Source organism: Rhinichthys klamathensis, unplaced genomic scaffold, assembly GCF_029890125.1.
Source record: "Rhinichthys klamathensis goyatoka isolate OS25496 unplaced genomic scaffold, OSU_Roscu_1.1 h1tg000167l_1, whole genome shotgun sequence".
In the NCBI taxonomy this organism is placed as follows: Eukaryota; Metazoa; Chordata; class Actinopteri; order Cypriniformes; family Leuciscidae; genus Rhinichthys; species Rhinichthys klamathensis.
Genome location: NW_026606698.1, coordinates 894,986 through 919,177, shown reverse-complemented (window position 1 = coordinate 919,177; position 24,192 = coordinate 894,986). Strand labels below are relative to the sequence as shown.

The following is a 24,192-nucleotide window of genomic DNA, read 5'->3' as shown; positions in this document are numbered from 1 at the left end:
GAATTGCATTTTTGAGGGCCTAAACATGCACGAAAACTCACAAAAATTTGCACACGCGTCAGAACTGCCGAAAATTTACATCTGATATGTGTTTCAGAATTGGGCGAGGCAAAATGGCTCGATAGCGCCACCTATAAAAGTTTAACGGAGTGCGCCTCCCGCTACGTTTCACGTATGTGTATGAAATTCGGTACATACATGTAATGGCCCAATACCTACAAAAAAGTCTCTTGGAGCATAGCCATAAACACAACAGGAAGTCAGCCATTTTGAACTTCCTCTCAGATTTTTGTGCAGTTTTTGCCATTTTCAGGCCTCGTACTTTAACGAACTCCTCCTACAGTTTTAATTTTTTTAATTTTTTTTTTAAACCGCAATTAAATCCCTCCCCCTCTCACACACAAAATCGTGCAGGCCCACATTACAACTCATAAAAGTTCCCTATTTGATTGTATGCCAAGTTTTCTGAAGTCATCTGGCGCCTTGTGTGAGAAACACGAACATTCATTGCGTCAGGCTTGAGGTCAGTGATGCCAGACATACAGCATCATGTTATTTGGTTGTTTGAAAACTATTTTCAGTTTTTCCTCTCTCCTATCGATTAGTTCCAGTCCTCATCATCAAATGCATTTTTAGGGAATTATAATCTTGGATTGCTGGGAAGTGCAGTCAGCGCAAGTCACACACACATCTGAAACAAGGGCTTTTTATGTGTGCCATTAAACAAGGCACGTAGAATCCCTGATGTTTAACTTAATAAAGTTAGCAGCTTTTATCAGTGGAGAGTCTTTTGACTCATAATTCTGTCATTTCCAGAGTATTGGCATATCTGTTCTCACTTACGATCATGGCGTGCGCTGAGGGGCGATCAAAGCCAGACTTTGCCATGTGTTTTCCTGCTGTTATGAGGTGATTCAGATGAAAACGCTCGGACGCGTCCCTCTCTGCATGGCCTTTTCTTTCTCTATTTCCTTCGACCTCTTTTTTGGATGCCCCGCTCCCCCTCTCCCTGCTTGGCAGGGCGTCCGGCCTGAGACACAGCGGTGATTGTTTTCCTGATGGCCTTGGATGTTCCAGAACTCGTAGTTACAGCAGAATTTTTCCCACATGAGTGGATTTGGGAGATACTCCCTGTAAGCGCTGCCTGTGTAAAATGTTCCACATAATGCTCATCAAAGTTGTGTGTGAGACCCACAGAAATGTGCAGATGTTATATTGGTCCATCGTGCGTGGTCGACCGGATCACATGCGAGTCCACGGCATGCATACAGAAAGCTCACCAGGACTGAAACCAAGTTCTTCACACATAGGAGGGTTTGATGTTTTTTTTTTTTTTTTAATATATTTTGATTAGCTTTTAATTATAATACTTTCAGAAACCAGAAAGAATGCAGTGCTTTCAGCTCAATTGTTTACTTCCATCCAAAAGCAATGCAAAGTCCAAAATATTCTGCCCATGTTTGCAGATATACTAATGCATACTTACTTTAAAAAAAAATATTACTTTTTCTGGTTTTCCAGTACAAATATCTAAACATTCTTAGATCAAGATATATTTACTTGAGAAGCAAAATGACCCGATATATGAAGAATTGATAAAAATTTATGTTTATGCTTAAAACGAGAAAAAATATCTCCCAATGGGGTCAGAAAAATAATCTTGTTTTCACTTGCGATTAAGTTTATTTTTCTGACCCCATTGACATATTTTTTCTTATTTTGAGCATGAACTCGCTTAATTTTGATGATTTTTTTCCCAGAAAACAAGACTTAAAATCTTAATTTCCCTTCTCAAGTAAATGCATCTTTGTTTAAGAATATTTCAAAATTTGTTCTGGAAAACAAGACAAAAATACTGAGAAAGAACATCATATTTTTGGCAGTGCAGGGTTGTTGATTGTTGAAACGACAAAACGTTCTCTTAATTAGGGGTTTTTCTCTTGTTTTTCAGCTAAAAAAACTAAATAAAAAGCACTGCAAAAGATATAAAGACTTATTTTCTCAGATTGAATCAAAGTGTATTTTGTCTTGCTGCACTGTAGATTACTTTTCACAGGTTTTGAACTTTTTTTATACTTAAAACACGTAAATGAATATGCTTACTTTACAGCAAGACAAAATACACTCATTTTCAAGATACAATCTATGAAAGCAAATCTTATGCAGTGCTGCTTTTCAAGCAAATGTATCTACTTTCAAGGATTTTTAGATACTGGAAAACAAGTCAAAAAAGCCTACTTAACTTAATACGGGTCATTCACACAGAAAGCATTGTTGTGTTTAAAAACACAAGCGAGGTCTAGAGATGTGTTTTTTAAAAGTTAAACTTCTTTTAACTCGAGCGCCGTGTTTTTAGAACGCTGTGTAATACATTAGACGCTGTAAAAGATGCAAGATGCGAGCGCAACGGTTGAAGACGTCCATCTACCATGTGTTTAAATAGAAAAAACAATGGAAAAGCAGAGCAGTGGAATGGAAAAAGCGCGTTCTGTGTGAAACGGCCCCTAACAAGGCGCCTAAAAAACGTCCATCAAGCGCATGTTAACATAGAAAAACAATGAAAAGCAGCGCAGCTGGATGCAAACACACTCTGTGTGAGCGGCCACTAGGAAGTCATGTTTAATTAGCTAATCATGGTTTAAATGTTGGTTTATATTGCAAGATGGTTTAATCCAAATTAATTTATGAATGAGTAATCATAGCACTCACTATGGCACGTAATCTCTGATTATTCTCTATTACTCATTTTTGTGGTCTGTGTGGGTCTTTTCCTGGTTTAACACGTTGAACTGGGATAGAGAGTCAGTCAGCGCTTATCTAAATAACCATCCAATCAGATTTGACCTGCGTGTGCGCGTACGACTCGGTTGGATGTTCTCACTTCACTGTTTGCGTAGGTGTCAGGAATAGACAAGGGACCCCCGTCTGCTTGGCTTGAAGTCCCGTTGGGAAGAGCTTTTATTTTGGGTGCCAAGTGTCAACTTTCTACAGGGGTGGGGTCGGGTACTTGAGATTTCTCTCTAAAATATCTGTCAATCCTCTCCTTTAACACATTTGATGCTTTCATTCATGCTCTCTCTCCTCCTCAGACTTCCACGACCCCCCTCCGCTTGTCTCGTTTCTTCTCTTGTTGCTCCTGGCTGTCTTGTAACTATAGCTGTCTGTTGTTTCTTTTGTGACCTGTCCTGCAGTCGTCCTGTTGGCCCCCTCGCTCACCCCCTCTTGCCTCCCTGTTATAAATATCAGAGTAAGTTTGGTTAGAGGGTATAGAGTTTCCTTTGGTGAGGTCGCCAGCTTTGGCCTCTGGTCTCCAGTCATAAACAGGCAGAGTTTGGCCTCTTCTGACCTGCAGGAGAACGTCCACTGGTTACACTGACCAGGACTTAAATGGGACCTATCATGCCCTTAAAAAAAAAAAAAAAGTCTATATATTGTTTTTTTTGTCTTCTTTTTGCTAGAACAGGTTTTCATGCTCAAAAAACACATTATTTTCCCCATATTCTCGATTGTTGCAGCTCCTCTCTTCCCAGTCTGCCAGTAACGCTCTGGGGTGCGTTTCCCGAAAGCATCGTTAGCCAACTATGGTCGCAAGTTCTGTCATTATCAGCAAAGTTCAACGAGTCGGTGTTTCCCGAAACCATCTTTCCAACGAACATTCGCAAACAGCATCGCAGAGTTGTGTGTTTGGAACGACAGCTCTCGATCTGTGGTTTGAAGCGTAGTTTCTTGTTTGCATGACATGTGAACTTAATAAATCCTTATCTTGACCCAAATAAGAAAACTGACATTCAGTGCAATCTTTATCTTTTATTTAGAATACATAGAAATTTAATTTACGACTTTGAGTTTGTCAAGAGATTTAAAGCGTAGTTTTTGAAGACTGCGCATGTGCGAACGTGCTCTACTACGTAAGAAAGAGCTTATGATTGAATCTGGAAATTAAGCGAAATAACTGAGAAAAATTAGTAATAGTCCTCAGATGTCATGTCTGTAATTTATAGCAAAACATCTAGCATTAATTCGATCTCAAACAGTTTCATTTAAATAAGTTATTACTCCCCCACGTGCGTGACGTCATAAACCAACGTGGTTGAACGACCACTTTGTGACAATATGGTTTCGGGAAACAGTCGTGACTAGCTAGTTGATTTCTTCAACGATGCATCGTACTATGGTAGTGAGGCATCGAGTTACGTCGTTGTACGGGAAACGCACCCGTTTAGTTCCTGTCTCTATGAAGCCCCTCCTTCTGAAAAGCACACTGGGCTCTGATTGGTCGAGCGCTTCGAGTGTGTTTGGTAAATGTCCCGCCCCTTACCATAACCGCCAGTTTCAACACACTACTAACTAACTCAACCAGGCCCCGCCCCTTTATTCTGCGCATTAATTATTTAAATGAGGAAGAAAACCCAAGACTACAATGGAGGCGTTTCAGGGAGGTTGAGAAACACTGATATACACTCACCTAAAGGATTATTAGGAACACCTGTTCAATTTCTCATTAATGCAATTATGTAATCAACCAATCACATGGCAGTTGCTTCAATGCATTTAGGGGTATGGTCCTGGTCAAGACAATCTCCTGAACTCCAAACTGAATGTCAGAATGGGAAAGAAAGGTGATTTAAACCATTTTGAGCGTGGCATGGTTGTTGGTGCCAGACGGGCCGGTCTGAGTATTTCACAATCTGCTCAGTTACTGGGATTTTCACGCACAACCATTTCTAGGGTTTACAACGAATGGTGTGAAAAGGGAAAAACATACAGTATGCGGCAGTCCTGTGGGCGAAAATGCCTTGTTGATGCTAGAGGTCAGAGGAGAATGGGCCGACTGATTCAAGCTGATAGAAGAGCAACTTTGACTGAAATAACCACTCGTTACAACCGAGGTATGCAGCAAAGCATTTGTGAAGCCACAACACGCACAACCTTGACGCGGATGGGCTACAACAGCAGAAGACCCCACCGGGTAACACTCATCTCCACTACAAATAGGAAAAAAGAGGCTACAATTTGCAAGAGCTCACCAAAATTGGACAGTTGAAGACTGGAAAAATGTTGCCTGGTCTGATGAGTCTCGATTTCTGTTGAGACATTCAGATGGTAAAGTCAGAATTTGGCGTAAACAGAATAAGAACATGGATCCATCATGCCTTGTTACCACTGTGCAGGCTGGTGGTGGTGGTGTAATGGTGTGGGGGATGTTTTCTTGGCACACTTTAGGCCCCTTAGTGCCAATTGGGCATCGTTTAAATGCCACGGCCTACCTGAGCATTGTTTCTGACCATGTCCATCCCTTTATGGCCACCATGTACCCATCCTCTGATGGCTACTTCCAGCAGGATAATGCACCATGTCACAAAGCTCGAATCATTTCAAATTGGTTTCTTGAACATGACAATGAGTTCACTGTACTAAAATGGCCCCCACAGTCACCAGATCTCAACCCAATAGAGCATCTTTGGGATGTGGTGGAACGGGAGCTTCGTGCCCTGGATGTGCATCCCACAAATCTCCATCAACTGCAAGATGCTATCATATCAATATGGGCCAACATATCTAAAGAATGCTTTCAGCACCTTGTTGAATCAATGCCATGTAGAATTAAGGCAGTTCTGAAGGCGAAAGGGGGTCAAACACAGTATTAGTATGGTGTTCCTAATAATCCTTTAGGTGAGTGTAGAGAATAACTGGAGCTTTTTCATGCTCAAACAGCAACATTACACACTAAAGAAAGATGAACATGTTTATCAGCATAGGTCCTCATTGATATATCTTTGATTATGATCATGCCATGCAAAATGTTATAGATGTTTTGGAATTGGTGGCGTGGTCCTCTATTCTTTCATTCTGCACATCTGCATCCCATCGATTGTTATTCATAAAAATTCAGTTCTGCCCTCAAATGCAGCATCCTAATGGAGACTCTAATATGAGTAGTTGGCTAAAATAGTCCATTTTTAATAGTAAGGTTTTTTTTATATATTAACTGAATTATTCATGCATTTTATCCAACATTGCTCTCGCTTCATCCACAATGTTGAATTTTTCACTTACTGTTTGTCAGCACTAGCTTTTCTGATCTTTATATCTTGTTTTTTTAAATATAATTTCACAATGATTTCTATCAGGACAAACTTTGAAGGATTTGTTTTGACCCAGAAATGATTTTTATTTATTACAAATACTTTACTTTTTAAGTAGAGTTTTCTTTTTAAAGAGATTTGAATGAATTTAGAAAGTCTATACTTAAAAAAACAAATATACAGATACTAATATACAACACATGCTCAGGAGTACAATAAAAAATGGCAAATTTCAGCCTTCTTTTCATCTTTTCTTGTACCAGGAATAGTAGAACTGGCGTAGTGTTTTGTTCTTTCTTTAATTGTGACATTTCCTTTATCAACTTGATTGCGGGTAATAAAAGAAATATCTCAGAAAGATCATCAAAATGTCTAGTCATTTTTCTAAGACTTAAATTGAATTTCATAAAATGTTTTATTTTATTGTATTGTTTGCTGAATCTGCAATGCAATAGCTTATTAAAGTGTATTTGTGACAGGCGTCTTAGGTCCCGTCCACACTACTGCGTTTTCGTTTAAAAACGGAGACCTTTTGCTACGTTTGCACCTCCCGTCCACACTAAAACGGCAAAAACGGAGAAGTTTAGAAACGCTGCCGACCCGTTTTTCGTTTTGAATCTCCGGAGGGCGTTTTAGTGTAGACGGGTCAAAACGGAGGACTTTAGAAACGATGACGTAGTAGAGGCTCACGCTCAGCTCTCTGATTGGGTGTCATCAGTCATGGCGTATATCTCTAGCAGCTGTTGTACAAGTAAATTCTGCATTTTACAACGCTATAACTGCCTACATGCGCAGGAGGCAAGCTATTATTCGAGCGATCTGTGACAATTCCCGTGTGCAGCGGCGGCGTTGACCGTACATGGAGCGTCGGTTTGGGGTTAACCCAGAGCATGGTGGGATAATTTTATCAGTGAAGTTGTGTTTACACCGGCACGCGCATGCCCAGTGTTGGTGAATGGTCACCTGATCCGCGTTTTCAGTCGTTTTAATGTGGACGGAGATCAATTCTAATACGCTGCTTGCACACACATGATGCTTTCAGATGCTGTGTGTAAAGGAGTTGTCCGGAGTTTAGTGGGAGTTCTGTTGCTGTTTAACCATTAGGGCTGGTCTTCTGGACTGTAGTGCTTTCACGGTTTCTGGTATTTTTAAATATAGGTGGGTGGGATCGCAACAGTGAAATGAACACCAGCCATTGTGAGGCCGTTTGCGCCACATTCCTTTGCCGTATCACAGTTCAGCCCACACGCTCCCTGCCCCTCTCTCTCTCTCTCTCTCTCTCTCTCTCTCTCTCTCTCTCTCTCTCTCTCTCTCTCTCTCTCTCTCTCTCTCTCTCTCTCTCTCTCTCTCTCTGTCTCTGTCTCTGTCTCTGTCTCTGTCTCTCTCTCTCTCTGTCTCTCTCCCCCTGCCCCTCTCTCTCTCTCTCTGTCTCTCTCCCCCTGCCCCTCTCTCTCTCTCTCTGTCTCTCTCTCTCTCCCCCTGCCCCTCTCTCTCTCTCTCTCTCTCTCTGTCTCTCTGTCTCTCTCTCTCTCTCTCTGTCTCTCTGTCTCTCTATCTCTCTCTCCTCTGGCAGCTCTCTGATGGAATGTGTGGAATTCTTTGTATGAAGCGATAAAGTGGTTAACAACCTAATAAAGGAGTAATACGATTAGAAACGAGAAGACCAAGACTCTCTGCATCACTTTATACTGTGTGTTCCCTGTTCAGAAGATATCAATGTCACACCTGGCCTCTTCAAGTAATGCGCATTTGTATAACTTTTCATATTGATCGCTTTTAATAAACCTCTCTCAGCTCTTAGTTTTATATGATTAGATTATGCTCAGCAATGCAGAAGAATGTAACTACGATAATAAGAAATGTGTCATCCTTTTATATATATATATATATATATATATATATATAAAAGGATGTGTATGAGAATTGTGAGTAGCCAATCACTGTGTGTGAAAGACTTGTTGTTTTCCACAGAAGAAGAAAATCAGACTGGTTTGGATATAGAATAGATATTAACAGAATTAATTGTCCTGTTTGGGTGAACTAAGTTCTATCAGCTGTATATGCGATAAGCTGTTAAATACCACAGACAATAATTTAGTTGCAAACGTGTTAACATTACACGTCTATGGGGCAATACATTTCTTTTGAACGCGTTTTTGTTTGTTTGTTTGCTTTTAGAGGTCCATATTCATATTCTGCTGCATTTCAGAGTTGTTTAACCCAAAATATTTCAGTGAAAGTACTGTAGTTTGACATTTAGTAACATTACCTGTGGATCCTGTGGATTTCTTCAAACGGGTAATATTCCACTAGTTCAGCTTGTTGACTGCTGTGGATTAAGTTTAAGTTTGGCTTCACACCACTGTTTGCATTCATAATCACATTAACTAACCACTTGGTTATGTTCTCCGTTAAATGAGTTGTCGGACCCTCCCTGACACGCTATACATCCCTGCCTCAACACTGCCGCCTGCCGGGGACTTCACAACTGCGGTCGGTCACTGTGACATTTAACACTTACAGGCAGAGTCATGCACAGAGACAAATCTAACAAAATCACCAACATTTAATCTTTAATTTCTCATAGGCTTTTAAACATTTTTTAAAAATCTTTTTACATTTACAAATTTGGCAACACCCAAAACAGGATAGCCATGTGGTGCACAGGATATCCTGCCTCTACTCGCACCTCTCTCCCTTTTGTTCCAGTGCACGTTATTGTTAAAACATAGAAGTGTGTTTTATCTTTGGACAATATACTCTTTTTAAAAATATACTCTCTAAAAGCACACGTGTCAAACTCTCACTAGTTTATTTATTTGGTCAACGATCAATTTCCAAAAGGTGGGATTTTTTTTTATTTTTTCTAAAGAGTCATGAATATTTTTACTGTAATGTAATTACACACGTCTCAACTCAAATAAAACTACTGTCAATAATATTACCTTGAACTGAACTAAATAGGCTTAAATAATGCACGATTATTCAATAGATTTAAAGTGCAATAGGTTTATATGCTTCCAAGGTTAAGAAACACTTTAATATAACATAATATAAATTGCACATCACCTAATTTCTTAAAGTGTCTGAAAACGGTTTGTTCAAAGGTTCAGTCTCTTTAAACTCCTCCTTTCCGAGAGTCTACTCTGCTCTGATTGGTCAGACGGCTCAGTTGTGATTGGTCTACTCTGCTCTGATTGGTCAGATGACCCAGTCTGTTGTGATTGGTCTACATTGCTCTGATTGGTCAGATGACCCAGTCTGTTGTGATTGGTCTACTCTGCTCTGATTGGTCAGATGATCCAGTCTGTTGTGATTGGTCTACTCTGCTCTGATTGGTCAGATGATCCAGTCTGTTGTGATTGGTCTACTCTGCTCTGATTGGTCAGATGGCTCAGTTGTGATTGGTCTACTCTGCTCGGATTGGTCAGATGGCCCAGTTGTGATTGGTACTCTGCTCTGATTGGTCAGATGGCTCAGTTGTGATTGGTCTACTCTGCTCTGATTGGTCAGACGGCTCAGTTGTGATTGGTCTACTCTGCTCTGATTGGTCCGACCGGCCAGTTGTGATTGGTACTCTGCTCTGATTGGTCAGACGGCCCAGTTGTGATTGGTACTCTGCTCTGATTGGTCAGATGGCTCAGTTGTGATTGGTCTACTCTGCTCTGATTGGTCAGACGGCTCAGTTGTGATTGGTCTACTCTGTTCTGATTGGTCAGACGGCCCAGTTGTGATTGGTCTACTCTGCTCTGATTGGTCAGACGGCCCAGTTGTGATTGGTATTTTGCTCTGATTGGTCAGACGGCTCAGTTGTGATTGGTCTACTCTGCTCGGATTGGTCAGACGGCTCAGTTGTGATTGGTACTCTGCTCTGATTGGTCAGATGGCCCAGTTGTGATTGGTCTACTCTGCTCTGATTGGTCAGACGGCTCAGTTGTGATTGGTCTACTCTGCTCTGATTGGTCAGACGGCTCAGTTGTGATTGGTCTACTCTGCTCTGATTGGTCAGATGGCCCAGTTGTGATTGGTCTACTCTGCTCTGATTGGTCAGATGGCCCAGTTGTGATTGGTCTACTCTGCTCTGATTGGTCAGACGGCTCAGTTGTGATTGGTCTACTCTGCTCGGATTGGTCAGACGGCTCAGTTGTGATTGGTCTACTCTGCTCTGATTGGTCAGACGGCCCAGTTGTGATTGGTCTACTCTGCTCGGATTGGTCAGACGGCTCAGTTGTGATTGGTCTACTCTGCTCTGATTAGTCAGACGGCCCAGTTGTGATTGGTCTACTCTGCTCTGATTGGCAAGACGGCCCTGTTGTGATTGGTCTACTCTGCTCTGATTGGTCAGATGACCCAGTCTGTTGTGATTGGTCTACATTGCTCTGATTGGTCAGATGACCCAGTCTGTTGTGATTGGTCTACTCTGCTCTGATTGGTCAGATGATCCAGTCTGTTGTGATTGGTCTACTCTGCTCTGATTGGTCAGATGATCCAGTCTGTTGTGATTGGTCTACTCTGCTCTGATTGGTCAGATGGCTCAGTTGTGATTGGTCTACTCTGCTCGGATTGGTCAGACGGCCCAGTTGTGATTGGTACTCTGCTCTGATTGGTCAGATGGCTCAGTTGTGATTGGTCTACTCTGCTCTGATTGGTCAGACGGCTCAGTTGTGATTGGTCTACTCTGCTCTGATTGGTCCGACCGGCCAGTTGTGATTGGTACGCTGCTCTGATTGGTCAGACGGCCCAGTTGTGATTGGTACTCTGCTCTGATTGGTCAGATGGCTCAGTTGTGATTGGTCTACTCTGCTCTGATTGGTCAGACGGCTCAGTTGTGATTGGTCTACTCTGTTCTGATTGGTCAGACGGCCCAGTTGTGATTGGTCTACTCTGCTCTGATTGGTCAGACGGCCCAGTTGTGATTGGTATTTTGCTCTGATTGGTCAGACGGCTCAGTTGTGATTGGTCTACTCTGCTCGGATTGGTCAGACGGCTCAGTTGTGATTGGTACTCTGCTCTGATTGGTCAGATGGCCCAGTTGTGATTGGTCTACTCTGCTCTGATTGGTCAGACGGCTCAGTTGTGATTGGTCTACTCTGCTCTGATTGGTCAGACGGCTCAGTTGTGATTGGTCTACTCTGCTCTGATTGGTCAGATGGCCCAGTTGTGATTGGTCTACTCTGCTCTGATTGGTCAGATGGCCCAGTTGTGATTGGTCTACTCTGCTCTGATTGGTCAGACGGCTCAGTTGTGATTGGTCTACTCTGCTCGGATTGGTCAGACGGCTCAGTTGTGATTGGTCTACTCTGCTCTGATTGGTCAGACGGCCCAGTTGTGATTGGTCTACTCTGTTCGGATTGGTCAGACGGCTCAGTTGTGATTGGTCTACTCTGCTCTGATTAGTCAGACGGCCCAGTTGTGATTGGTCTACTCTGCTCTGATTGGCAAGACGGCCCTGTTGTGATTGGTCTACTCTGCTCTGATTGGTCAGACGGCCCAGTTGTGATTGGTCTACTCTGCTCTGATTAGTCAGACGGCCCAGTTGTGATTGGTCTACTCTGCTCTGATTGGTCAGACGGCTCAGTTGTGATTGGTCTACTCTGCTCTGATTAGTCAGACGGCCCAGTTGTGATTGGTCTACTCTGCTCTGATTGGTCAGACGGCCCAGTTGTGATTGGTCTACTCTGCTCTGATTGGTCAGACGGCTCAGTTGTGATTGGTCTACTCTGCTCTGATTGGTCAGACGGCCCAGTTGTGATTGGTCTACTCTGCTCTGATTGGTCAGACGGCCCAGTTGTGATTGGTCTTCTCTGCTCTGATTGGTCAGATGGCTCAGTCAGTTTTGATTGGTCGACCACTTATAGCGCGTGTCAGAAACCAGACACTAATTAGCTCATCTGAATTTCAGCTCTTCCTCAGCACTTAATTCTCAGTGATTCGAACAGTAATGATGGCGGGGGTTTTACCGTATCAATCTCATCAAGGATTTGCCATGGCAGCAGAAAGCAGCATCTTCTCGACATGAACAACACGAACCAAACTCTTCCAGTCTCAGATACAACTACAATGTTTGAGGGCGGGGCAAAGAAGATCATTGCCTGGAATAATTTATTACAAACCTGCATATGTTTGAGCAGGAATGGAGACTGGAATTACTAACGACTCATTTTAGCCAGTTCAGAATCGCTCTGTTTATCTGCGCTTTGATATTTGTAACTTTACAATTTCACAAACAGCTCTATTACACACTACATGAAAGGTAATATCCCAAAAAAAAAAAATTGGGGCACTTCAATAAGCATGCATCAACATCATTATGTCAGCTGGCAATTCACCACATCACACTGATTTCACTTATGCTTATATTCATTTCAACTTGTATTTATTATAATCTGGATCATATTTTCTTTGACTTTGTGTAGTTTTGCATATATTTTTCGAGCATGAGGGCGCGTCACACAACCTGTCCATGTTGACATCTGTGTAATTTGACTATCTTTTACCACATAGATGTATTTGTAACTAGTTTGTTTTAGACCCTGACCGATAGGGATTTTTTGGGGGCTTATACTGATATTAGGGAGTAAAAAAAGGCCTGATATCGATATATCGGCCGATTTTCTTTATGTGTATATTATAGTACAGTACCAGTCAAAAATTTGGACACACTTTCCCATTCATGTGTCCAAACTGGTTCTGTGTTTGTACACATTTTTTTTTACATTTTCTCTTCCATTTTAAGTTGACAAGTCAGGTGACCAGTCAGTCATTTTATTATTTGCATTGATTTCCCCTGACCCCATCAAACGCACCTGTGATTTATTTTTGGCGGCCCGTGACCCATCAGTCATGCATCACTGCATTAGACGGCTATTAGTCCATTAGTCATCTCTTCTGCTGCATATAATGCAATGGTTTAGGCATGTGTGGCATTGCCAGTCGATGTGCTCTTGACGGTTGTAATGGTTCTGGTGGGCGCGCAGCACCAGGTGCAGGTCCTCTAGGGCCCTGAAGAGTCGCTCAGTTTATTTTCAGTATGTTTGCACTGACTTGCGCGCTGATCTCCATGCTGTAAATAGACGGGCTGTATGCTGTCAGTGCCACGCGGTTGAACAGCAGGGGTTAAACATGGACATTCCCCGTTTTTGTGTGTGTGTGTGTCACAACTAGAAGTCTTTACATGCACATTTTGCATGCAGTTTTTAATTGACCACACCTAATATTTCAGATTAACTTGGGATGCCAGAATTAGTCCCATCGCAGTCCTGCTGACATCAGCACACGGGCGGACGTCTCCCAGGAAGAGGCTCCTGGGAGTAAAACACACCCGACTGCCATTTAAGGAGCACTTGCTGTATCTGCTGACTTTCTCACATATTTTGCTTGATGATGTGAAAAGGTCTCCATAAAGTAAGAGCATAAGTTCAACTCATTTTTCTCTTGATCTTACAAACCTTTTAATAGGAAAACTTCTGCTTATTTATTTATTTATTTTGTTTGCAAAGGAAATGAAAAGCATCCAGAAAAGCTTTCATTTCTTTCCACGTTTTGTTCATGGTGTAATTCCCATAATTCCAATTAAAAATTGTATGACTAAAATGTTGTAAGACTAGAATATTGTAAACACTGTATGCGTTTAAAGTTGTCGGAGAAAGAAAGGGTTAATTGCAAGCCGTCTGCTGTGTGTGCCACCCCTTCTCCGTCTCTCTTCTCACACACACACTCACACACACACTCGTGCGCTCACACTCAGGTGTGACGGGATACTGGGATACACTCTGGAATACTCTAAATTCCGTGAGTACACATTTTCTGCCCTCGCTTTAGGCAACATTAATGCATTAAGCGTTTATAGGACACTTTGACCCTTGTGTAACCAGGATAGTAGCAGACGGTACTCCATTTCACTGTTAAAAATAGAGTGAATTCAAGAAAGATGTTTAGAGACGGTTTCTGTTTAAAGTTAAAATACATTCAATAAATACATTCAACACATTGAAAATGCATGTCAGGTTTCCAGTGAATGTCCATGACTTTTGCATGACTAGTAGAGCTGCATGATTCTGGATAAATTAAGAATCACGATATTTTTTTTTTTTTTTTTAAAGAGATCACGATTCTGCTAAGATTCTGAATGGACAACTAAACAAAAACGTGTAATTTACTAGAGGTTCTGACAAAATATTACTTGCTGCAGTCTGTTTAAAAAATATTAAATTAATTTGAATGAATGATTCAGTGACCCAGTCATAAAGACCACACATGTTTCATTACTGGATGAATCTGTGTTTTTGAACGACTCAATGACAAATTTTTTTTTTAAGTCACTTGTCGCCACCTACTGGTGTAACAATGTAATTGATACAATCTTTATTTGAAGCGTCAAGTTACTTTCGAAAGTTGATTTGCTCTATTTTGATCGCTACCGTAGACATCAGTGTTTATATCCCATATATAAGCTTTTATCCCGGTACTTCTGTGATTAATCTGAATTATTGTAAGACAGAAATAATGATACTGTGTGGTTGAAAAGACTGTTTGTGATTACTATACATGACAACTACTCTCTTGTAGTTTGTAGATTGTATGTCAAAGGTTTAATTGACATCATTGAGCCGAATCATTGTAATTTAGGAATACGATCTCATTGGTTTTTGAATCGAGATTGAGATCTTTTAATGATTAATCGTGCAGCTCTAATGACTAGTTGTTTGTTCTGGATAACGTTTTTTTTATAAATAATTTTGAATAAATGAATCCATTTTAAACATCATTTAGATTCAGATTGATTGAAATGGATCATAAAAATCATTCAAGTTCAGATGGATTTGCTAATAAATCATTCAGACTGAATGTTTCTTTTGAATGAATCAAATCAGAAATCACAAAACACGGACTTTACACAGGAGTCATCTCTAGCCACTAAAATATTTTAGAACTGAGAGACTAGAAAATGTTTACTGAAATTTGATGACTTATAACCATTTTAAAATGTACACATTAACTGTTATATGCATGTAACATTAACATGCCTGCATATTTATGCATATACAAAAAAATAACAGCACTTAAACTATATACAATTGCCAAAGCTTTAGAGAACAAATGCGAATTTCCATTCTATCTCTTGATATTTCCAGGTTTTCCATGACTGTCAACACTAACTGTCTGTAACAAACACTATCAAGATTTCAGAGACTCTGCATGGAAGCTGAACTCCATCGGCTCTCTAGTTTTATAGAGTAGTGTTTCATGAGTGTCATTACGATGTCGTCATAGTTGATCTTCAACCATCACGTTTTTATAGCGTCTGCTGTGAGGTTGGTTTTGATGTGTCTACTCCTGTAAGAGTTCCAGTAGCTCAGGCGTGTGTGTATGTGTGTGTGTGTGTGAGAGAGAGATCTCTGCCTGTACGGTATGTGACGGCTGCATGTCTCCAGGCTATTATTGACCGCTTGGATGAATGCATGAATAGGTGCATGAGAAAAGAGTGAGGTAAGAGCTTTATTAGTCTGTCTGTCTTTCCAAAGCTTCTGTTGGCGGTTGTATGCAAGGACAGGGTGGTTTTACAGTAGGCATGGACTGTTTGACCAAAATCTTTTATATTGATAAATGTATATAACAAAATAGTTATAGTTCCTGTAAATCCAACCGCAAAATGTTTTAAACAATAATCATGCAGTGATGACAATTATAGGATTATGCAGTTATGTTTTAAATAATTTATAACATCAGTGCACAAACTGCTATTAGTTCACTGGGAAAAATATTGTAAATAACAAAGATTATTAGTGTTTTACAAGAAAATACAATTTCAGTCTTTTTTACATAATTCAATGTGCTACTTGCATTTCTTTGTAATTAATTGTGAAATTTTCAAACAATTTCTGATTTAAAGTTGTTTCTACACCAATTTTAACTAAACTACTATTTAGTATTATTTCAAAAAAGCGGCACATTTTAAGTTTGATCGGATTGGTTGCATTCAAAGCCATTGTAAAAGTGAGCACAATGGTGTAATGGTTCAAAACTACATTGCTGCTATTAAAATCAACACATCTGTCAGTCATCAATAACAGCATTTGCAGAGGACTGTAGTTTTGTGTGGTTTGGGTAGACTGGGTTCATAGCTCGACTCGTACGGCAGGACAGCTCAGTGTGACGGATGTGTTGACAGGGTCTCTGGTGCGCTTCATCACAAACAGCGGTTGACCTGCCAGCTGACACAACACCGAACCGGTTCAATACAACAATGTTGTGCTATAGTTAAGGGCTATTGTTATAGGTAGTGGACTACCCAAAACTGAACCGAACCGTAGAGTTTCTGTGAGAAAAGCTCCTCGGAGAGGGATTGGATTTAGTAACATGACTGAGGATGGTTAGAAAGGTTGGAATGCACGACTGAGTTGCACAAGCAAACATCATATCTGTGTTTGGGGACGCTCTCGCTCTCTCTCTCTCTTTTTCTCTCTCTCTCTGATGGAGAGAAATATAGGGACGGACCGATCCGATACTCAGTATCGGTATTGGCTCCGATACTGCCATTTTAGCCGGATCGGGTATCGGTCAGACGAGGCCGATCCAAATCCGATATTGTTCGTATACTATTCTGTTATTGTTAAGCCCAACAAAAGGCACAAAAACATTATAAAAAAAAAAAAAAACTGCAGTGGTATCGGATTGGTATCGGTATCGGCCGATACTCAGAATTTTGGTATCGGATCGGATCGGTTTTGAAAAAGCGGTATTGTTACATAGAGAAATATCGTGCTACTGTCTCTTATTTTTAACCCTGTTCATTGTTCTTTGAGACTTTCCTCTTTGATCATGTGTCTAGGTACATTATTATAAAAAGATTATCGTTCTTTACAAACATACACTACCATTCAAATGTTTGGGGTTGGTAAGATTTTTTTTTTTTTTTTGAAAGAAATTAATACGTTTATGAAGCAAGGACACATTATATTTATCAAAATTGACTGTAAAGACATTTGAAATGTTACAAAAGATTTATTTTAAATTAAATATTTCTATTAATAAAGGAATCCTGAAAAAAAGTATCACAATTTCCACAAAAATGTGAAGCAGCACAACTGTTTTCAACATTGATAATAATCAGAAATGTGTCTTGAGCATCAAATCCTCATATTAGAGTGATTTCTGAAGGATCATGTGACACTGAAGACTGGAGTAATTATGCTGGAAATGCAGCTTTGATCACAGGAATAAAATTCATTTTAAAACATTAAAAATAATAAACAGTTATTTAAATTGCAATAATATTTCCCAATATTACTCTTTCTGATCGCATACAGTAAATGCAGCATTGGTGAGCAGAAGAGACTTGTTTCTAAAACATTAAAAGTTTTAGATGTTTTAAAACTTGTTTCCCAAACTTTTGAAAGGCTGTTTTTTTTTTACTTTAAAACTTTTTTACTCTATCTTTTCTTGGTCTTTCGAAACAAATAACTAAAAATGCAAAACTCCCTCCTGTCTTAAAGATAGAACAGCAAAACATACTTTTATATTATGACAGTCAGAGGGAGGTCACACAAAACTAAACTGAACTAAACTTTTTTTTTTTTTTTTTAAGGATTTGATTATTTCCCTGTAACTCGAAGGCAATGTACAATAAAGAATTTGTTTCATCTTTCTGCACAGACGCATTGCTTGCGGATCTCGAGTCTTCCACCGCCCATATCTCCAAGTGCCCAGTGTTTCTACCCGAGGAGACGCCCTATTCCTACCCCTCCGGAGGGCACCTTTTCCAGGATGACTCCCCTCCTCCTCCCCTCCCCCCTCCGCCCTCCGCTGATGCCCTGAACGGGTCCCTCTCGCCCCGGCCCGACTCCCAGCACTCCTCACAACAGGTTCAGCACAAACTATCTTTGGGCTTTCCAAAATAAGCTAGTCACAAATAATATTCACATCATCTCAGTGTGTCTTGGTCTTGCTTATGGGTACAAATATGTAGTTTATCTGTGGTTCTCTATTGATTTTAATTAGTACCCATATTTTACATTGGGCATTAATTGGTTATCCAACATTTAGGATTCCCAAACCTTTTTTTCAACCCCTTTGACCTAAAATATTTATTAATGATTATCTGATTCTCTGGCTAATGGTCACTTGACATGCAGATAAACAAATAAAATGTTACATATTTTTGTAGCAAGTATTTATTTATTTTATTTTATTTTATTTAAATAATTGGCTTTTCATGAGCCCACTGCAGTACAATATCTTTTTTTTATATATATATATAAACTGAAAAATGAACCCATTTTGGGTTGTGATACAGCCGTTGAGAATCAATGTATTGCAATGCATTACATTTTCAGTAAGATTTTTCCATAACCATTTATGCATTTTGGTTTTCTTGTTGAAATCCAGTCTCTGGGCCCTGCTCATAAAAGCACGTTGTCTCGGGACAGCAGTCCACCAGCCTCTCATACAGAAGAAGACCACGTTTACAGGTGAGTTACAGTACCACAGATGAGAATTGACAGCTCATTCTGATAATAGTCAAGCAAAATGGTTATTCAATATCTGTCATTCTATAATGTGATCCACCATAATATCCTTTCTATTAGGGCTGCTCGATTATGGCAAAAATCATAATCACTATTATTTAACACGATTATTGGTGGGCGATAGGATCAAAGTCATAATTCACCATATGAGTCATTTTAAATATCTGTAAAATTTCACAATTATCGATATTTCAGCAAAAACTAAGGGTGTATTCACACCAGGAAAGTCCGATAGTTCACTTGCTTTGGTCCGGACCAAATTTTTTTTTTTTTTTTTTTTTTGGTACGGTTCGCTTTCACACTGCTCTTTTTGCAAGTGAACCAAAATTTGTAAACAAAACCACACGTGTGCTAAGGTCGTCCATTCATTGGACAAGGATTCTCAAGTAGGGAAATCAGGAAGAGCAAAAAAGGCTCAGCATGGAGATATTTCGTACTGCAATATTTGTTATTTTACTAATTTTGTGTTATTCTGTACAAACGCAATATGAAGAAACTGTGCAGAAGACGGATAAGGTATAAAGTTTTCATTCATAGAGAGGGGCTGGTCACACATTCAAATAATGAGATTCTTATTGTATACTGATAACAAGTGCTGTCAATGTTAACGCTGCGATTAAGTTTGTCCAGTTCAACGCAGCATCATCCTTGTAACTATCGTTACATTATATGAACTGCAAAAGCTTTTTTTGCATAGATGCGCGATTAGACTAAAGAGAACGCTCTGTATGTGAATGTCCTGATGCACACACTCATTCATTCATTCCATTCCAATGATGCACACACACGACGCGCAGAAAGACGCGCAACAGTAGCGTGTGGCCAGACAGCGCGCCGGAAAGGAATTCTCTTTCGCACTTGAACAACAATAACACAAACCATTATGCCAAAGTCTCCGACTACGGAAGCCTGTTATTAACTCAAAGGCGCGGTGCTTTCTTGCAATTGGGTCGGTTCATGTTCACACCGTAAACGAACCGTACCAGAGTTCGTTTGGAAGCGTACCGAGACCACCTCTTCAGCTGGGTCTCGGTTCGGTTGTTTGGTCCGCACCCGAGTTCGATTGCTGTATTCACACCTGCCCAAAAGGTCCGCACCAAGGGGGGAAACGAACTAGAGTTCGATTCAATCGAACCAAACAAGGCAGGTGTGAATACACCCTAATACTATGTTAACTACTAATGTAAGAAAAATGTCCTCGAAATTATTGCATAAGACAAGTAAACTGTCAGCAATACAATACGAACAAAGAAACTAATTACAAACAAAACAGACAAATAAATACAACAGAACGAAAATACAAATTAAATAGTGTTTTAAGTTTTCAGGAAGACGTACTAACAGTGGTATTCAGATAACTAATAGCCTACAGCAAAAAAAATATATAATCAAATATGTAAAATAACACTGCATAGTCTTACTGTAGATTAAATATAGATTAATCCTTATTAAAACCACTTAAGTTATTCAGTCAAGATCAGTAAGTGATTTTCCTTTGTCATTTGTTGTTTAATTATCATTAGTGACAGACTGCAGCATGTTTATTATGCTGCTGTCACTTTAAGAGCTAATGCATTGATCCAATATACTGTTACACATGTGTTTCACAATCGTTCTACCTCAGTTATCTTGTTTTCATAATCGTTGGAAGCCAGAATCGAAATCAAAAATCAATTACGATTAATCGCACAGCCTGACTTTCTATGTCCTGCTATAATTAAAAAATTAAACCCTTATTGGCACATTTCTATTTGTCCAGTTTTCCTAACAAGCAGAAGCATTCAGACTCATCATCCACAGCCATGTCTTCTGCCCTGGGCAGCAACCTGTCTGAACTGGACCGCCTTCTTCTGGAGCTTAATGCTGTACAGCAAAACGCCCCATCTTACTCCAGTACAGGTAAACATATAGACACACTTAAGGCCTGTTCACACCAATAGTGGTGCAAGTAATGCAAAAAAATAAGATATAAAACCATATAATTGTACTTTTAAATCTCCTCTCTGCAGAGGATGCAGCACCTCCATTGCCACCTTGCAGTGTTGCCCACTATATACAGGAAAATGGAGCCCACCCAGGGATCACACTGACACCAACAGCACAGGACAAACCTCAGAGGAACGGAACGAAGGGGACAGAAGATGGTCGTCCCACTGTGGAAAGTCTTCTGAATGAGTTGGAAAGCTCTGTGCCTTCCCCAACGTAAGATCACCAGATCTCCAGATGGGGAAACATGGATTTGCATTGTGGGTTTTAATGTAATGCAATTTAATGTAATTTGCATAAACAGGTCCAGCCCCTGTGCTCTAAGAAGTGATTTGACGGACGGACAGGTGGACACACCTTCCGAAGAGCAGGGCAGAATATCCGCCACCTCTGCTACACGAGAACTGGATGAGCTCATGGCCTGTTTGTCAGATTTTAAGGTGCAGAGCAATGTGAGTGTGTGTATATGTGTTGGTGTGTGTGCTTTACTAGGACAGTGTAAGTGAGTTGAAGAGACGTTGTGTCTGGGAATGTGTGCTGAACTATGTTGTGTGGGTGATCTATTTTCAGGACTTACTGCTCGACAATCTGGGGTACGTTTCCCAAAAACATTGTAAACAGATTGTTGAGACCTTTAGTGCCAATGGTGTCTACAATCTTATTGGGCTTACGCTGCTGTAGGGAAACTCAGTCCTGACCTTTTCCTGCTCATCTATGACTTCTAGCTTCAGTGTCATCTCATTACTTTAACATTGTGTCCAGAATCTGTTTTGTTTTTTCCTCAGCTGTTCTGTACATCTCATTGAAGCTTTTTCTTAATTATTTCTCATTCTCTGCCTCCCTTAATCTGTCAATCTCTTCTGTTTCCCCTCTTTCTACCCCTGTGCCCTCTTTATGTCTCCAGCCAAGTTCCTTAGGCTCCCTGAACTCTGAGCCAATGTTTGAGCAAACTACTACCATTGCTGAAATCCACCCTCCTCCTACGACTGCTGTGTCCAAATCCCTGTCCCATACCCTCCCAGTGGAACCAAGCCGATATTCCCCTGGTCTCTCCCCTTCTTTAAACTTTGATCTGCACATTGTGGAGGAATCTGGTGAACTGGGGGCTGCGCCTCCACTATCTAGTGGTAAGCCGTCCTTTCGACTGTCTCCACCTGCAACATCCAGTCCTCGTTTTTCTCCGGTATCTGACCTGGGCTTGGATTCTGCCATAGATGTTTCTGCTTCCCTGCTCTCCTCCCAAGTGGAGTCTCTAGTGGTTCTGTCTCAGACTATAACCACGACTACTGCACCCGGAGTTCGCGATCTTTGTTCTATCTGGGAGGGAAATCCTTCTGCCAAACTAACAAGCTCTGGTCCGAAATCCTATTCACCTCTCCACAAGTCTTCTAGTCCAACAAGTGCCCCAGCGTTCAGCAGAACCCCTGAACGAGTTAGTCCATTGATGACACCAGCATCTATTGATCTGTATCTCTCCAGTTCTGAAGCAAAACCTTTGAGCCCAGTGCCATCTTTTCCCAGATCCCCACTTCCTACAGTCTCTGAATCACCATCTCTGTCTCTTCCCAAAGCTGTTTCACCTCCTCTATTCCTTTCCTCTTCCCCATCTCTAGCGGTTCCCAAGTCTCCAAGCCCAAAACCATCACCAGGACAGCCTGAGCCAGCTGTTTCTCTCAAACCCCTTCCTCCCTCTAGACTTGAACCACCAACCTATGAGCCTTCTCTTGACGACGCCTTAGATAAACTTCTTGCCATGAGCTTCAGCAGGCCTGAGAACGAGATCACAGCATCAGCAGCTTCACGGCTCACTTTAGAAACACAACCAGAAGTATACGAGGAGACGATAGTGGTGGCGGATCGCGGCGACATTCATCTATACTCACAGACGGAGAGCGAAATGGGGGACGGGATCTTGGAGGATCAGTCGGACTGCAGGAGTGATATTGACTGGGCTGACATGGAGCTGAAGATGGCTTATGAAGGACCTGATGGCTCCATGACCCCCATGACTGAAGCAAGCTGGATGGATGACTCTCTCACTCCCTCGTCTTGCCCTGGAACTCCAGACGGCCAAATGGACCTTCCCATGCTTCATATGGCTGGCACAATGGACAGGATCTCAGCCTCAGGACACGTATGGATGAGACTGCAATGCTTGTTGATTGAGAATGCTGTGTGGTCTGGAGTTATTCCAAACAAGGCTTGTAGTGGTTTGTTTGCCAGCATGTAAATTAAACATTTTAGACAGTTGGCTAAAAGTTGGAACTGTTCCTAACTCTGTACCCTAAATTATCCTTCTTCTTATTCTTTAATTTTCACTTTATTTATGGTAAATTGTAACTGTAAGAAAAGCAGATGCACTTGAGTGTTGCTGTGTGTGCACTTGAAAACCAGTGGTACCTCTGTGCACTTGATAACCAGTGTTAACTACCACCATTTTCGTGCTAGAAATGTCTAACGGATTCTGCAACTGGATCGCATCTGAATGCTCCCCTAGATCCCTGCTTGTTGTGATTGGTTTCTTTTGGAAATAAGCACCAATTCTCACAAGGCTTGTGGCATCTCAAGAAGTTTACTGCTGTCTCAGATCAAATCAGTGATTAGACGCACCAAGGAGATTCAAAATGTCCACCCTATGTACCGAGATGGCCTGATACGTAGGAAGATGGGTCCCCTCATTTTCCACAAGAGCAACTCCCAGGACCGGCTCATTGAAGAACTGCAAGGAAAGCTGGGAATAGCCCGTAAAGATCGTCCAAAAAAGCAGCAGCCGGACGATTGGCTCACAGAAGGCGTCATCGTTATGTCCAACCCCAAACGCTCACGGGAAGACCACAACAAAGAGGTGGATAAGGTAGACGGGAAGAATTTGCGCATTCAGAAAATTCTGTTTCCATTAAATTCCTTTTGCTTAATTGCTTTAAAGTTTCTCTATAATCACCTGCTTCTTTCTTCTCCATTCCTACTTTCCATCTCTTCCTCTCTCTTCTTCCGTCTGATTGGTGTCTTCCTCTAGATAATCATACCTCCTGAGTCTCCTCTTCCTCAGAGGAAGGTGATCCTACCTCCCCAATCTCCCCCGATCCCTCGCCCCCCTCCCCCTGCTGAGGAACCAAAGCGCCCCCCTCCGGTCAAATTAGCTCCTGCTCCTATGCCTCCTCCACCACCACCCGCCCCCTCCCCACCACCTGCACCCTCCCCCCCTCCAAGAGAGCCTACACCACCTCCCCAGCCAACTCCACCTCCACCTCCAGTTCCACCCAAGCCCCCGACCCCTGAACCTGTGGTACTTCCAGCTCCCTCCCCAAAACCCAATCCTGCACCTCTGCCCACACCCACCCCGCCCCCTGCCTCTGTGACCCCGCCCAAAGTGCTGGCGTCAGTGGGCTGCCAGACGGAGTACGACCCGCTCTTCCCTCCGTTGCAGGTGCAGACGTGCTGTCGTTGACTAAGCTTCTGTCTTACTGTCCTCTCCTAGAAAAATCACAAAACTTTAATGGATTTGTAAATTGAATGTTGTATGCTTGAGGGCTTGGAGAGATGTGTATGTGTTTTGAAAATGTAAAAATACAGAAGGTTTAGTGGTCGGGTTA

The 24,192-nt window shown here is 41.3% G+C and overlaps 1 protein-coding gene across 4 annotated transcripts in view; it reads left to right on the top strand.

The window, feature by feature from the left end:
- pxnb (paxillin b) overlaps positions 1 to 24,192 on the top strand; it is a 41,329-nt gene that overhangs the window by 11,199 nt on the left and 5,938 nt on the right. Inside the window, exons 2-9 of one of the 4 annotated variants that reach the window (XM_056259389.1) lie at positions 17,742 to 17,950; positions 18,474 to 18,556; positions 20,373 to 20,512; positions 20,623 to 20,815; positions 20,904 to 21,039; positions 21,504 to 22,733; positions 23,187 to 23,453; positions 23,616 to 24,026. In XM_056259389.1, the coding sequence (XP_056115364.1) occupies positions 17,742 to 17,950; positions 18,474 to 18,556; positions 20,373 to 20,512; positions 20,623 to 20,815; positions 20,904 to 21,039; positions 21,504 to 22,733; positions 23,187 to 23,453; positions 23,616 to 24,026 (2,669 nt within the window). Of the gene's footprint in view, positions 1 to 17,741; positions 17,951 to 18,473; positions 18,557 to 20,372; positions 20,513 to 20,622; positions 20,816 to 20,903; positions 21,052 to 21,503; positions 22,734 to 23,186; positions 23,454 to 23,615; positions 24,027 to 24,192 lie in introns of all 4 variants that reach the window. The other 3 variants (XM_056259388.1, XM_056259391.1, XM_056259390.1) reach the window with 3 other exon arrangements.